Here is a 17162-nt window from a genome sequence, read left to right on the forward strand (position 1 = left end):
CCAGGACCAGTCATAGCGCTGAACACTAACTGCAGCAAGACAAAGCCTTTGATTGCTGCACAAATTCTGATCAATAAACTTACTGCCTCTCTGAATCTGCAATGGCCAGCAACCCAGCTCTATATACCAGCTGCCCTGGAAACCATGCTGCAACGCTTTCCTGACCTGCAACGAGGTCAATGAACACTCAACTCATCTTGACACTGTTGCAACAGGTACTTAACCCAGCCCCCACCCCACAACACACACACACACACACACACACACACACACACACACACCAGCTGAATATGTCTGTGCAAAATTTTTATGACAATGAAAAATTCTACTAATGTTACTCTCATCACTATTGTAGACATCTGAAGTGACACTGTCACTGCTGTTGTTTAGCAACATGATCGTTTCCAATAATGAACACTTATTTTACTTTTATTAATTTCATCCTGCCTCGCTTTTCCATGATGTGCTGTGTGTGACTTGACTACTTTCTTCCAGTCATCAGGGGTGACTTTCCTAACAGCTTCAATGCAGAGGGCCTCGACTGCAGACAGAATTTTTTAATTGCTGGAAATGTAATCTTTAATATGTGTCTGTATAAATTCTATTGGGTTGAAATGGCTATGACAACATGGCAGACTAGTTACTGTACGGCCAGTATGTTTTTGCCAGCTTGTCGATTTAGCATATGGGGATCTGTGTTTTATGGCAGGATATCAGAGCCTTTTAGATTTTAACACTTACTTCAAGTGTTGATGACACAAAGGCTAGTCGACTCCTACTTTGGCTCTGGCATGGTAGGCATCTTGTCCATAACAACACAATGGATGAGAGCATTATCAAAAACAAATGTTGATGGTGCAGGCACATAACACACAAACCCTTTCTCTCAACTGACCTCATACGGCAATCTCCAAGCCAAGAGAGTGACATTCAACACTTCCCCCCCAACAACATTTGATGAGACAGTCAGTAAAATTATTCTGGGTTTGAGACCTCATTGTCAACTATAAAATTCCAACGTTTCAGCAACTGTCGCAAGGCGCCTTTCTCAGAGTGTACTTACATTTAACATTTGATGAATTCGCTTCCGAGATTTTTCAGCATCTCACAGCAGTGTAACAACAGATAACAACTGTTAGACAAGGGAAACAAAATCTCAGTGCACTACGAACAATCCCACAAGATAGCAAACTGCCTGGCACTACCACATAATACAAGCACGAAGTGTTATAATGGTGGGGGTTGAAAATCTGGCAACTGAAAGTGGTTGCTGTAGCTACAGGGACAGCTCATGGGACAGGTTGAATGCAGGTCATTCCAACGTTTCAGCAACTGTCGCAAGGCGCCTTTCTCAGAGTGTACTTACATTTAACATTTGATGAATTCGCTTCCGAGATTTTTCAGCATCTCACAGCAGTGTAACAACAGATAACAACTGTTAGACAAGGGAAACAAAATCTCAGTGCACTACGAACAATCCCACAAGATAGCAAACTGCCTGGCACTACCACATAATACAAGCACGAAGTGTTATAATGGTGGGGGTTGAAAATCTGGCAACTGAAAGTGGTTGCTGTAGCTACAGGGACAGCTCATGGGACAGGTTGAATGTAGGTCATGCCTTCCTCGTGGGCCTCTCCCCATTACCACCTTAATAGCTACGAAAGTAATTCTGAACTATACACAGCTACAAATATTTTGACATGTCCTAACACTCTACCACATATAAAAGAACACTATTCCAAAGAATACCACTAGTACAAACTTGCTGCAGATCACTGTCTCAAACAATCAGGGACAAATGATAACATACACTCTTCTAACATATGGGTGCATTCCTCCACATCCATCCTTGATGAAATTTAGGCAGTCAATCCCAAACAGAAAAGCTTATCCTTCTACTTTGCACTATGACCACTTAGCAATTTGGAGGAAAGTGAGTGTTATCAGGTCCTCAGAGATGGTCTGTCATTCTCACATGAACACGAAATAACATACCTGAACATGCGATACAGCAGGCCCAGATGAGTATAAAAATATGAAACATTTCTGTCAAACCATACTACAATGTCCTAAAAGTCTTTACCAGCTGGGAGGAACTGGAGGTCAAACACTATGTGAGATTCTTGCTGAAGAGATGTAATGGCCAGTTTAATTCCAGGCTTTGGGTGATGGAAACCAGCAACATGAAAGTGTCAGAGGCCAGTTACTTCACTCACTGCCAGATGGAAATTTCTGCCCATTTCTGTAGTTGACACAATTGGATTCTCAATGATAGTATCTAAAATGACTTAATCTTGGCCCCTGGCAGTTACTTTGGGATTTTTTGTTTTTTTGGCAAGCGTAAAGACTTCCTTCACCCTCTTGCTGATATCTTCTTACCCACACTTTTACAGTTGCTTCCAAGACACCAATTGTTTCTGGAATACAAGTGATCAAACAACCCTATATTCACAATGATTTGAAAAGAACACCTCCCCATTGAAATAATCATCCTGATAGAGCTGCTGACATAATTCAAAGGTAATAATACTTGAAGAAATCTTTTACTGCAATACAGGAATAACGCACTTGTGCAGATCATATTTACTCATAAATCCCAGCAAGGAGGACTATCCACAGATGAAATTACAGACAATTGTCACCAAAAGCTATTTTAGATTGTGGAGGTAGAATACAGAGAATGCAAACACTTGTTATTGCTGTGTTACTACACTCTCACCTTGCAGCTCACCGAGTAACAAATACGCTAGCTGCACTAGGGACATCTCTACTGCCAACAACATAAACAGTTTTAGATGTAAAGTGCAAGTTAAAAGTCACCCAAAGTTTCTATCTTCATATATTCTTTTCAAGTACGAAGGTCTTGCTGAACAAAATACTATAGATCTATAGCAACAGTGGGTTGAGCATTGGATAAATAATTATCATTGACTCTTCATGCTCTGTGTAACACCCTGACAACTGTGGATATTTCCTTTTGTCAGTAATCTGCTTCATTAACACTGGTATATAGTTGTGACAATATCACAACTTTCTGGTGGACACACATGCACATTTAAGAGGTTCAGAAAACAAGTAGGTGAACCATCATCTCATTATATGCAGAATTCATGCATCAATTAGGGTTATATACACTACAATTGAATATGAAGTAAATGATGCCAGAAATATTTAGCGAAATAATTAGAAGGACTTATCTATTAACGGTATTCATCCCTTCATTGATTCCCTTTAGAGGTTTGTCAATTACAACAAGAAATTTTATTAGGTACTTCTCTGATCAGGTTGAGCACCACAGCTGACACTAATTTTGATGATTAATGAAAACTACCATTTACTGTGCTATGAGCAGTTTTGTTCTTAGAACACTTTCAGTTTGTTGAGTTGTGCTACAGTCATAATATAAATAGTCTTGTTGTTATATGTAGTGCTGAAGCCCAAATCCAGAAACAAGTATCCACGCTGTGCCTGCCTGCCTGCCATACTTAATCATTAAACTTACACTGATCAGCCAGAACATTTATGAAAATTTACCTAATAGGCAGTATGTCCACCTTTGGCACAGATAACAGTGGAGATGCATCATGGCATGGAACATGGAAGCAGTGAGGCCCTGAAAGATTGCTGGAGGGAGTTGGTGTCACATCTGGGCGCACATGCACGCGCACGCACACACACACATACACACACACACACACACACACACACACACACACACACACACACACACACACACACAAGTTGGCTAATCCTCGTAAATTCTGGGAAGAGATGGGGTGTGATGAGCTCTGATGCCTCTTTCAATCACAGCCCAGATGTGTTCAATAGGGTTCTGATCTGGTGAGTTGGGCAGCCAGCACATCAATTGGAACTCACCTTTGTGTTCCTCAAACCACTCTATCACACTCCTGGCCTCTGGACATGGCACATATTCTTGTTGAGAAATGCCACTGCAGTTGGGAAACATGACGCCATGAAGGGTTGTACGTGGTCTGGAACCAATGTACGATACTCCTTCACCATCTTGGTGCCTTGCACGAATTCCACTGGACCCATGGATGACCAAATGAATGTTCCCCAGAGCACAATGAAGCCGCTAAAAGCTTGTCTCTATCCTACAGCACTGGTGTCAAGTTGTTACCCTGGAAGAAGATGGATTTGCATCCTCCCATTGGCATGATGAAAAAGGTATCAGGATTCATCAGACCATGCAACGCCCTACCACTGCATCAACGTCCAGTGCCAATGGTCATGTGCCCATTTCAGTCATAGTTGCCCATGTCTTGGTGTTCACACTGGCACATGCATGGGTCATCGGCTGCGGAGGCGTTTGACGCACTGTGTGTTCAGGCATACTGGTACTCTGCCTGGCATTAAAGGCTGATGTTAGTTCGACTACAGTTTGCCGTCTGTCCTGTTTTACCAGCCTACAACATCTAACACCTGTAATGAGGAGTGCCTGCCCAAACACATTGCGTCTGGACATAGTTTCACCTTGCCTTCTCGATGATGATGATGATGATGATGATTATGATTGGTTTGTGGGACACTCAACTGCGCAGTCATCAGCACCTGTACAAATTCATAATTTTTACACACTCTAATTTTTATTCAGATCCAGCCACTGTCACAAATGATGATAATGATGATGATGATGATGATGATGATGATGATGAAACGATGAGGACAACACAAACACCCAGTCGACAGGCAGAGAAAACCCCCAACACAGCCGGGAATCAAACCCGGGACCTCGTGATCCAGAGGCAGCTTGGCTTCGCAATGTGTTAAAGACACTCACCACAGTGCTCCTTGAACAACTGACAGGTCATGCAGTTTCCGAAATTCTCATGCTACGCCATCACAATCTGGCCTCGGTCAAACTCAGATAGATAATGCGCCTTTCCCATTCTACAAACAATGGAGAATCCAGGATGGAATGTAACAATATAATGAAAAGCATAGTTGCTACTCACCGTATAGCGGAGATGCTGAGCCACAGAAAGGCATAATAGAAAGACTGTCAGAAAGTTAGCTTTCGGCCAACAAGGCCTTTGTCAAAAATAGACAACATTCATATTCCTAAAAACAAAGATGATGTGACTTACCAAACGAAAGCGCTGGCACGTCGATAGACACACAAACAAACACAAACATACACACAAAATTCACGCTTTCGCAACAAACTGTTGCCTCATCAGGAAAGAGGGAAGGAGAGGGAAAGACGAAAGGATGTGGGTTTTAAGGGAGAGGGTAAGGAGTCATTCCAATCCCGGGAGCGGAAAGACTTACCTTAGGGGGAAAAAAGGACAGGTATACACTCGCACACACACTCATATCCATCCGCACATACACAGACACAAGCAGACTATGTGAGATTCTTGCTGAAGAGATGTAATGGCTAGTTTAATTCCAGGCTTTGGGTGATGGAAACCAGCAACAGGAAAGTGTCAGAGGCCAGTTACTCCACTCACTGCCAGATGGAAGTTTCTGCCCATTTCTGTAGTTGACACGATTGGATTCTCAATGATAGTATCTAAAATGACTTAATCTTGGCCCCTGGCAGTTACTTTGGGATTTTTTGTTTTTTGGCAAGCGTAAAGACTATACTATTAATATTCTATACTATTAATTCATAGACAACATACACACACACACACACACACTACTAACACAACTCACACATGACCACTGTTTCTAGCATCTGGAGCCAGTCGCCAGAGACTGTGGTCGCGCGCGCGTGTGTGTGTGTGTGTGTGTGTGTGTGTGTGTGTGTGTGTGTGTGTGTGTGTGTGTGTGTGTGTATTTTTGACAATGGCCTTCTTGGTTGAAAGTTAACTTTCTGTCAGTCTTTTCGTTGTGCCTTTCTGCGACTCGGCATCTCTGCTATATTGTGAGCAGCAACTATCCTTTTCATTATACTGTTACATTCTTTATATTGACAGTAGGTCAGTGGTCACAATGTTCTGGCTGATCAGGGTATCTTATCCATAGGTACATACCTGGACATTCACATCTACCATAATGATAACAACTGGCATAACTATTCTTAGACATAACAACGTTATTAAAAGCCCAGGTAAATACAATATGACATATTTAGCAGGTCAAGAGGGGGTGCAGGGGTGTTTGGACCTAATGACTGTCATTCATAAGGTGTGTGTGTGTGTGTGTGTGTGTGTGTACAGGGGACCAGTAGGAGACAGGTGGAATGGTGACATTATGACTATAACCACAGGCAACCTGGCCTTAACGTAAAAAGGAAAGGGTCAGATAGGATTTAATATCAATTTCATGGTACAGCACAGAAAATCTAAAACTGGATAGCTGATCATTCGCTCTGTTATCCTCCCAAATAGGAGTCCAGTGTCTTAATCAATGTGCCCCTTTGCTTGGTGAGGCTATATTATACTGTCTACTACATTGTGGTGTTCCACAGATCCCCCCCCACAGCAGAAATTTAGGATACCACTAAAATGACACTACTATCACAATCTACAACTATATAATTAGCTGCAAGATAAGATTTTCTGTATATCGAGGCATTGTGGCTGTCAGAAATAGCTATCTGACAGATTCATGCATCGCACAAGTTCCGTATGTCTACTCATACTAAAATCGAAGAGTTATAAAATTAAACAGAGAGATATTTGATAAGAAATTAAAGAAAAGACTACTCTGTACCGTTTGATACAAAAAAGTGATCATGAAAATTGGTATCCTATTATTTTTGCTGATTGGGTTTCCTCTACTACCCATAATGCTCCAAGCAAATCCGTGAAGAAAAAGTGTCACAGGTGTTTGTTAAGAAATGCTGATCAGTTGATCTATCACACTACTATAAACAGATAGGTTCCAAGAAAAAAATTAGACATGCATACCTGAGAACTTAATCTGTTGACTTAAAGAAAGCAAAATATCAAAGTGATTTCATCTGTGATTATACCCCTGAAGATAACAGTGCAGGTATTAAAAGTAATCCTAGCAGGAGAAAGCTCATTAATGAAGTACACACACTTTGGAAGCTGTCCTCTCCAAAATTTCTTGATAGCTTACCATTACACCGCATTTTCAAAATCCCAAGCTTAGTCAGAGGTCCACTGACAACTTTGCCAATAGGCACAATGCTAAGTAAAGCTTGGAAAATTATAAGCATTATTATTCCAACAGCCACTTGAGGAATCAGTACAAGCTGCATTTGAAACAATACTTCAAATTTTGTTGGGTCCGGTACCTGATAGACAATGAAAAGAGCAAGTTAATGAATTTATATACAATTACAAAGACATTGCTCAAAATGCAACAAGGTAATCCCTTTGCAAGTGCTCCCTGCTAAACCCCTAAAATATTTACAAAGTATTATATAATGTAAAAGACTTATTATGTGCACATCACATCTGGATTTTTCAACTATTTTAGTTACTAATTCATAAAAATCAGTATATAAACCTTGCACCTTATACATCAGACACATGTTTAGAATTGATACTACTGTTTTCAAAATGTAACACAGAAAAGGAAATAATCACATGAAAAACTAAAAAAAGTTATGAGGGTAAGCTTAGAATATAAAAATAGAACTGAAGTGTGAAAAACCAAGAAAGCTTCATCAAGTAAAAGTATAAAGGTACTGGGAGACTGACACACTCACCAACATTATGCATGCCTGGATAGCTCAGCTGATATAAGAACAACCAAAGAAAGGCAAGGGATCAGGTTTGAGTCAGTCAGGTCCACTGTCTTAATCTGACAGGAATTCCAAACATGAGAAAGCTTATTTATTTACATCAATGTTCATTAGAAAAATGTGATTTCAAATCCAGTATTATTTCCTTTACACAGTGATTAAGAGATGTACTTTCTTGACAATGATGTACTTTTCCTATCGTCTGATTTTCTTAAACAGTATGACTCTTGGCGTGTCTGCTTCAAGAATAGCATAGCACAAGAAATCCACAACCATGCTGTTCAGTGTAGCAGATACACAGTTTGTTAATCTGGCATTTGGAAAATACTACAAAAAGTGCTATTATTTGTTTACTGAAATTTTCAACCAATCAAAACTTCCACAGGGGAGTATTACTGAAATCCATGTAACTATAAAGTACACTGCTGGCCATGAAACTTTCTACAGGTGTGTACAAGCACTTGAAACTTGTGTTGAACAAGCACAGTCAACACATGTAGTTGCAAACTGAAATAAACTGGAAATGATTTGTAGTTTGATTCTGAAGTAAGGTCTCTCCAAATCAAAGAGTCTGTCACGAGGAAAAGCTTGAACACCACTCCTCATGCTATTATGCAGCAGCAATACCTTAATTATCTAAGCTTGTAGAGTCATTCTTCGAGTAAACTGCAAGCAGTGTAAGCAGAGAGTACATTACAAAAGCCCCAATAACACATCATGCAGATATCAAGTCACAAGACAACAAAAGTTCAAGTCTATCAGTGGCAATAAACAAGATGTCCCAACTACACATGAAGAAGAGATGACTGGCACACAGTACTCGTTGTGTGTTAAGTAATATCCAATATGTTAATCCAGCAGTGAAATAAAGTTATAGATCACTAAATGTCTGCCAGACGAGTTGGTCATCTTGGTTTTTGGAATCATCTGTAAGCTTGGAGCTGCTGTGTCACACTTATAGTCCAGTGAAACTGTCAGAAAAAAAAAGCCTGTACCTTGCAAAAGGTGGGGTAGAAGATTTTATTTTTTTAACTCCTTCATATTGTTGGAATGGTTAGAAAACCAAGTTTTGCCAACAACATTTCTCTTGGGAAAACTTTCTGCAGTCAAAAAACTTCGAAAATTTTGGACTTTTTTCAGTTCTTTCAAAATATCTCAGTTTCATTTGCTCCTATTGCTATGACATCTATTTTCTTTTTTAAAGAGCACAAAATTCTCTACAAATTTGATTTTTTTTCTCTACATATTTGATTCCCCCCCTCCCAGTATCTAACACGCTACAGCGTGTCAAAAAATACCAATTTTTCAAATTTCGAGCAAAGTGGCAAATTACCTAATTTTTGAACACTGTTATTTCAGTTTCTATTTGTGTAGTATAAACATATTACTCATCATGTTATTCATTCGAATTTACCATCTCACTCTGCTGCAGGGCCAGGACAAACAGCATCATATTCAGTAGCTACGAACACATTCACGTCGGATTGCGTGAAGTTTATTTGTGTAACAATATGTAATACGACTGTATGCAGGTGCCGTACATTTTCTACACTTGATTGACGTTAATGATCAGTTATAAGAAAAAGTATGTAGGAATTGTTCTTTAGCGCACAAAAGCGCACTTATTCTTTGGCAGGCAGAAGGCGATTATCTGTGGTGATTGTCCACAGTGCGCTGACAGCTATTAGCACACAACAATAAGGGTCCTACAGTTTGGAGTCGCTTCCATTCAGTTGTGGTGCTGAAAATGAGTACGACTGACATGAATTTGTGATTCATTTGCGAAAAAATGAATACTGCCTCGGGCATGGATGTGTGTGATGTCATTAGGTTAGTTAGGTTTAAGTAGCTCTAAGTTCTAGGGGACTGATGACCTCAGAAGTTAAGTCCCATAGTGCTCAGAGCCATTTGAACCATTTTTTTGCGAAAAAACTGTGGTGAGTGGTGGACGCAATGTGAAAAAGAAAGGACTGAGCACACTTATCGATTGTAGTGCTAAACACAGGGAGTCTGCTCACACCCGTTTTTTGAAAACGCTCAGTAAGTGATGGTGCATGAAGCATGCTACAAGAAGTACATTGATGAGAGAATGATAGCAGTTAGCCTTCAACATCCTCAGGAACCAACAGGCGTGCTACATTGGTCGCAAGAAAAAGGTCAGTTCAATTTCAAAGAGAAATGCTTCTTATGTGCAAAAGGGAATTTTGGTAACTTTTTAACCAAGCAGTTAAGATTGCCATATGCCAAACGAAATTTTGTTTACAAAGTAATGAAATTGGAAGTGCAATCGACAGTATTAGAACAGGCTAAACGACATGCTGATTAATTTGGTCAACAAGTGATAGAGCGGATTCAAAATGTAAATGATTTGGTTGCTGCAGATGGGTGGTACCACAGATTTTGCTACAGAAAGTTCTTTCACCGTGTTTCAGCTACTGGACAGAAACGAGGTTACAGACCTGCAACACAAGTAGATGAAGGCATGGAGGCTATATCTGCCTACCTGGAAACCAATACGGAAGAATATCAGTTTTCTATGGACGATCTGTTAGAGCAAATACCCACATCACCTTGTCCTGATATTCGAACTGTCAAGGCTCGCCTTTTCCAGAAATATGGTGATGATGTGGTGGTAGCTGAAACAGCTTCAAAGCCAGCAGTCGTATGTTTCAAGAATGTTGGGCACCAACTACTCAGTGAAAATTGGTACACCAAAAGAAATTCAGATCCTCAGCAAGAAAGACTACGAATCGTCAAAGCAGCTGCAAATATCATATTAGATTATATAAGATCTGTAGTGTACGATGTAAAACAGTACCCTCCCTCTGATAATTTTTTATGAGATGTAGAGTCTGTCATACCAGAATCTGTAAGATTGCTCTTTGAAACTATAATTTTGAAACACAAGCGGCCTCCCAGAAAATGGGGGAAAATATGTGTTTCTCTTGCTCATGCACTCATAAGTGCTGCGAGGCCACGTTCATTTATTTCATCACTTTTGACTGCTATTAGTGCATACTTGTACCAGAAGTTTGGCTCAAAACATCTCATCCAGGTTTTGTCTTCCCTTGGCTTTGCAGCATCTTATACGGAAGCTGCCCTATTGGAAGTGTCTTCAATCCTTCAGCTTGACAACGAAGGGACACATTTTGCCAATTTGTGTTTGATAATGCCGATTTCAATGTAAACACCCTAGATGGAACTGGTACTCTTCATGCAATAGGAGGTATAATGTGTGTTACTCCTCATGATGCATTGCTTCCTCAGAAAAATATTAAAAAGTTGAATCATCATCCCTCAGCTCAACTTGTTAGTGAAGCCAGAAAAAATGACATACAGACATTCCACAGAACACAAGTTGGAGGGCTGAAGGCTATAAAAATTGAAGATTTGGACATAATTGCTCCTGCAAAAGGTGAGATGGTCATCTCAACAGCGGAAATTACGTGGTTATATTGTAAATGGTCTCAGAATTCAGTTGTTTCAGGATGGAATGGTTACATGCAACGCTCGACGGCAGGCAAAGAATATGAACGTTCTAAAATAAAGTGTCTTCCATTTCTTAATTCATCACCAAGCCATTATGATGCCATATATACTGCTCTGATGACAGCTAGAGATGCATGTAAAAGACATAATCAGACTACATGCTTTGTCACATTTGATCAGCCGCTGTATTGGAAGGAAAGGGATATTGTGGAGATTGACCTTCCTGAATTGCATAATGTGGAGGTCCAACTTGGAGGTTTCCATTTCCTTATGTCGTTCATGGGATGTATCGGTATGATCATGGGTGGAAGTGGATTGAAGGACTTATTTGGTGTAATATTCACTGAAAACAGCGTTGAATAGATTTTGTCAGGACATGCATATTCCACGGCTGTGCGAGCGCATTTATTGTGTCACCTTGCTTTGGTCTGTCAAGTGTGGGATCACATTGAGCTAACAGAAGATGAACGTGGGATACTGAATAACTTGTCTTCTCCTTGTGGTGAGTCAGAACTGTCAGTTGGCCAGGATACCAGTGTTCTCAGGGAACAAGTCATAAAAAATTTTGTAACTGCCCTGAAAATGATTGAAAGTAAGAGACCCACAGCAAAATTATGGGTTCAGTACTAAAAGATGGTCACTCTCATGAAACAATTTATTGAAGCGGATTGATCAGGCAATTGGAAACTTCATCTTGAAAGCATGCGAAAAATGCTTCCCTACTTCCATTCAGCTGGACATTTTATGTATGCTAAAAGTGGCCACCTCTACTTACAGGATATGTTGAGACTCGAGGAAAAAATGGATTTATCAGAATATGAGAAGTTCACACCGAAAGCACATTTTACAATCCGGCGATCAGAAAAGTATTGGACAGGGGTTGCTTCTGACATGACTATAGAACAAACATTGATGAGAACCATGAAGAGTTCTGGAGGACTTACTTCTGGCCGAGGAATTACGGATAGTGTATTAACCAGATGGACATTGGGTATGATTCACATGCAGAACATTTGTGAAGAAATTGAGTCGTATTGCGAAGTGAGCGCAGTAACATCAGACCAGCATGTAGATGCAAAAAGTTGTCGCATCGAACGAGATGGCATAGACTTGCGTAAGCTGCATGATTGGTTTTCAGTGCACCCTGCCTTCCCTGAAAGTGATTTTATAACATCTATCAGCAGTGGTGTTGTCGGAACGGAGGATGTTAATTGTCATATGTGTCACGAAGAGGGGGAAAAAAGCATGAAAAGAATAGTTGGTGACAATTTCCACGATGTAAAGTTCCGTAGAAAAGATAAAGTTGTGACTCTCCTTTCTGCATTCAATTCTGTAAAAGCTGGGAGCACTAAAATTACTCCTGTTGATCCTTTAACTCTTTTCCAAAGGAAGTGTTTAATGAAACAAAGTGAAGAAGAGTTAAAAGCCTTTCTGAAATATGAACTTGCTCCTTACCCAATGTCCCTATTCTCAGAAAAAGGCATGCGAAAAGGAACAAAATCTTCATTCTACAGTGCCTTCGTTCCAGTGGAAGATGTGAAGTCAGGTGGACCGGGTAAATTTTTTGTCATTGATGGAGAGTACCTTATCCACAAAGTGATTTAGACTCGAAATGTTTGCTTCAAGTCAATAGCCCAAAGCTATGTTTCTTACCTGCAACGTCAATTTTTGATCTGAATTTGCTGTTGTATTTGATGGGTATCCATGTGAGGGAGACAAATGTAGCACAAAGAGTGCTGAGAGAATTTGTAGGTCCAAAAAACATTCTTCGATTGACGTTGTGGTTGAATAAGAGATGGTGAACCAAGTCCCTCAGGACAAGTTCTTGTACAACGAATGAAGCTAGATTCGTTTGATCACACTTCTTAAAAAGGAATTTCTGGAGTGTAGCATTGAAGTGCACCAGGTGCAAGAAGATGCTGATGTTATGATTGTAGCATCTGCCATTTCAAGAACCAAAGATTTTGGAAGTGTTGTCATTGTAGGAGATGATGTTGACCTGCTTGTGCTCATGACCGGTTTGGGGCAAGGCACTGAAAACTCATTTTTCTTAAAGCCAGGAAGGGGAAATGCGGAAGACAAGTGGTTTTCCGCTGCATCTTACAAGTTTGACAGTGAATATATTCTGTTCACTCACACTTTTAGCGGATGTGATACAACATCCGCTTTTTTGGTCAAGGAAAAATTAAGTGCTGTAATATTGTTGCGAAAAATGAACACCCAACCTCAGCGCTTTGCACGTTCAATAAACCACATGCTACCCGTGAAGAAATAATAACAGCAGGAGAACAGGTTACTATCGCATTTTATAGTGGAGGTGTCAGCAGTTCCCACACACTAGACCATTTGCGGTACCAGCTATTCGCCAAGTCTGCCACAAAAAGCAAACTGAATCTTGCACGGTTGCCACCTACACAACTGCACAACATCATTCATTGCGGACTTACCAACAAGTCCAAAGTTGGATGGGAAACTGGAAACCTCCTGAGAAATGGGGCTGGAATCACAGTGTTCACAGTCCAATGTCCGTTATAATGAGCCAAGATATAGCACCTGAAGCACTTCTTCACATTGTTTCATGCTCATGCAAGCTGAACTGTGGCGGAGCGTGCGCCTGCAGAAAAGCGGGTTTGAAATGTTCTTCAATTTGCAATAAATGTATTGGGGTCAACTGTGAAAACGTGCCAAAATTTTTATATGAAGACAGTGAAGATGATGTTATGGAGGATGTCGAGGAAACCGCTGATGAAATCAACAAACCTGCTGAGGCTGACTCGCTGTTTAAAGAAGAGGTCAATCTGGGATCAACTCTATGTACAGACCCTGAATATGTAACTCAAGGAATTTCTGGTGAAACTGAGGAACCTGGCCCATCAAAACGTTGAAGTGATGCTCATATCTGTCTCAAGTGCGCTAAAGTGCGATATTACAAGTATTACATACCCAGAATTGTCAACATTTTTTAGTAACTGACAATTCATTTTAATTGTAATAAAGCTACTTATTTTTAATGTCAACTGTGTGGCTTTTATACACAAGAATAATTACCTACCTAATTAGGTTGGCTATTGCAGCTAATAATAGTTCAGTATCCTGAGACAATTTATTTTGTTTGTGTGTGTGTGTGTGTGTGTGTGTGTGTGTGTGTGTGTGTGTGTGTGTGTGTGTGTGTCTTAATGATGTATTTTTATATTTATAGTTTTACAAATACCAGGGCCGAGGTGGCCCATAGTGAACTTCAGGTAGTGATGTAAGAATGACAATAGTTGGGTGCCCAGCAATCCTCATGTTGCATACAGAGAAATTGAATACCTGAAAGTGAGGTGGTAAATTCCAACATATAACATGATGTATAATGTATTTATACTACACAAACAGAAACTGAAAAAAGTGTTCAAAAATAAGCAGTCTTGCCACTATGCTCAAAATTTGAATAATTGGTATTTTTTGAGGCACTGTAGCGCCTTAGATATTGGGAGTAGAAAAAAAATGGCAAGAATCAAATTTGTAGAGAATTTTGTGCTCTTTAAAAAAGGAAATAGACGTTAAAGCGATAGGAGCAAAAAAACAGGTATTTTGAAAAAACTGAAAAAAGTCCGAAATTTTCCAAGTTTTTTGACTGCAGAAAGTTTTCCCAAGCGAAATTTTGTTGGTAAAACTCTGTTTTCTAATCTTTCCAACCATATGAACGAGTTGAAAAAATAAACTCTTCTATCCCACCTTTTGCAAGGTATATCTGCTATTTGACTGGACTATTATGGCCACAAGGTATGATGGGGTAAGAGCCAGTGATAGGCATTTGGCACAGTGAGCCTGTAAGTATCCATTGTGTTCGAAAGACTCATTGATAATCAAGTGCTGTTTGTCACAGTGCTATGATGATCAAGGACATTCTACAAAAGTTAACAGAGATGTACATTCTACTGGACAACCCCAGAGTAAGCGAGCACGTTTCTAGTTGGTATATATTCAAGCTAGTAGTTGTTTAATTTTATTAGGAATGTGTGTCATTTAATGTCAGATGAATGAGATGCCAAAACCAATGTTACCGGATTTTCCTGAAGTCTTCCTTGTTCAGTCTTACAATCATATGAAATGAGAGCACCTAAGTTCACTTTCACTTCTGTTATAGTTAGTGAGCAGTGGTGAGCTACAAAAATAAAAACTGATGCTTACTGTCTTATTTAAGTTACCTCAGTCCCATATTAAGCTAAAGAAAATAATTTCCTCCACTTAATAGACATGAAAGTACTTTATAAATTGAGTATGAGTACAGAAGACAAAAATTTGGCTGCTAGTCACATGCTAAACGAACAAAAAGTGTGGCTATTTTCTGACTCTATGATGTCTGTAAGCAAGAGGGGAAGAAAATTCAAAGATGATACTGTTATGATGATGAAATAATGTATTCATTAAATGTGTACTTATCATGCATGCAGTTTTCACTGCAGATAAGTTATTATGACACTACTCTCATTTCCCTTCCACTATGAGTTTGCTTGAGTCACCTCAGTTATGAGCTCTTGTAATCTGGTCACGAGTTACCAGCACCCCCTTCCCAAACAGCTGCTAAGATCACCAGTAACAAGCAAGCTTCATGCGAAATGCTGACTGAAGCTTCTGCCAGATATTATGTTCAACACTGTCTCCTGGAGTAGCAGCTCCTTTGCTGTTTTCCCACTGTACCTCTCCCGCATGATTTAATTTTGAACAACAAAGGACTTGCATTCAATGGAATAATAGTAGCTCAACACAATATCCGGTCTGGAGTGCCACAGGGTGTTGTTTGCAAGTCTGCCTGATAAATATCGATGGATATCTCACTTCAATGTTCCGGTAGGTATTCCAATACACAGCCCTGTGTCACCCTAGAAGTATAGCAATGCCACTAATCCATGGCTGCAGGTTCACAAGCATAAACAGTTTTGCATTACCTGCAACAGAAACAATTCTTTATTCCTCTTCCTACAGCTGCTGTAATACCATTTAAAAAATTATTTTTGTGATGAGATTTTGCGCACTACTGAATTTTGAGTGTGTTTTGTGCCAGAAGTGATCTAGGGATTACATTTTATTTCCCTGAGACAATTAACAATGAATACTGCATTTTCCACTAACAGCAGTGTACAACCTACACCAGGCAGTTACAGGTCAAGAGCTTGCCCACGGGCAGCCAGGGGAGAGGTAGGGAAGGGTATACAAACAGCTCACTTGAAGGCAGTCAGGGATTTGGGTTGTTGCCAACATGATCATATGACTTGGCACTTGCAAACACTCATGCTCACGGAGAACAGTTTGAACAGCCTGACCTATACAGTTTTCTCAGACACATTCCAATGTTTTCAGTAGTTTCAAGTGTGTACGAGAGAGTTCATAGCTGCACCATAAGCAAAAACTGAAGCCTCAAGACCATTGTACGTACATACTACTACTACTGGTAGTGGTAGTTTCATTACCTTGGCTGTAGAATAGTGCCACGTATCTATCAATACAGTCATACATTACCATCTGTTACCCAGATAATAAAATGAACTGTGTTAGTTCCACACAATTCTACTTATTATATTATGAACAGTGTTCTAAAGATTTCTAATGCTAAAGTAACTATGTTCATTACTTTCACCTCCTCACATTTCCACTTTGCTGTCTCTAATACCAGAGACTGCCATTTTCTATCTAATTTCATAAAACCTAACCAAAAAGCAACTACCCCAAGCAATACTTAACAAACAAGCGAGCTAGATTATTTGATATAACTACAATTAAATTTTTAATTCATACTACAAGCTTAATTAGTTACAAACCAGGTCACCTCTGGAGCGATCTACAGCCTTTAATCTCTGTGCGAATACTTTCCCAATGCTATATTGCAAGAGATGTGCAAGAGCATTTGTTGTTTGAATGGGCAGAAGGGGATACATAAGATTGAAGGAGATGGAGGAACATCTTGAAGAAAGTGTGTCCAGCACTTGTGCAATACTCA

General features: G+C 39.8%; 1 protein-coding gene across 1 annotated transcript in view; it reads right to left on the minus strand.

Moving 5' to 3' along the window:
- The window catches only part of LOC124573711, a 121480-nt gene that overhangs the window by 25245 nt on the left and 79073 nt on the right, over window positions 1–17162 (minus strand). The window contains exon 8 of the mRNA XM_047131140.1: window positions 7060–7237. Coding sequence (XP_046987096.1) covers window positions 7060–7237 — 178 coding nt within the window. The remainder of the gene's footprint in view (window positions 1–7059; window positions 7238–17162) is intronic.

The sequence above is a fragment of the Schistocerca americana genome, unplaced genomic scaffold (assembly GCF_021461395.2).
Source record: "Schistocerca americana isolate TAMUIC-IGC-003095 unplaced genomic scaffold, iqSchAmer2.1 HiC_scaffold_187, whole genome shotgun sequence".
NCBI classification, from domain to species: domain Eukaryota; kingdom Metazoa; phylum Arthropoda; class Insecta; order Orthoptera; family Acrididae; genus Schistocerca; species Schistocerca americana.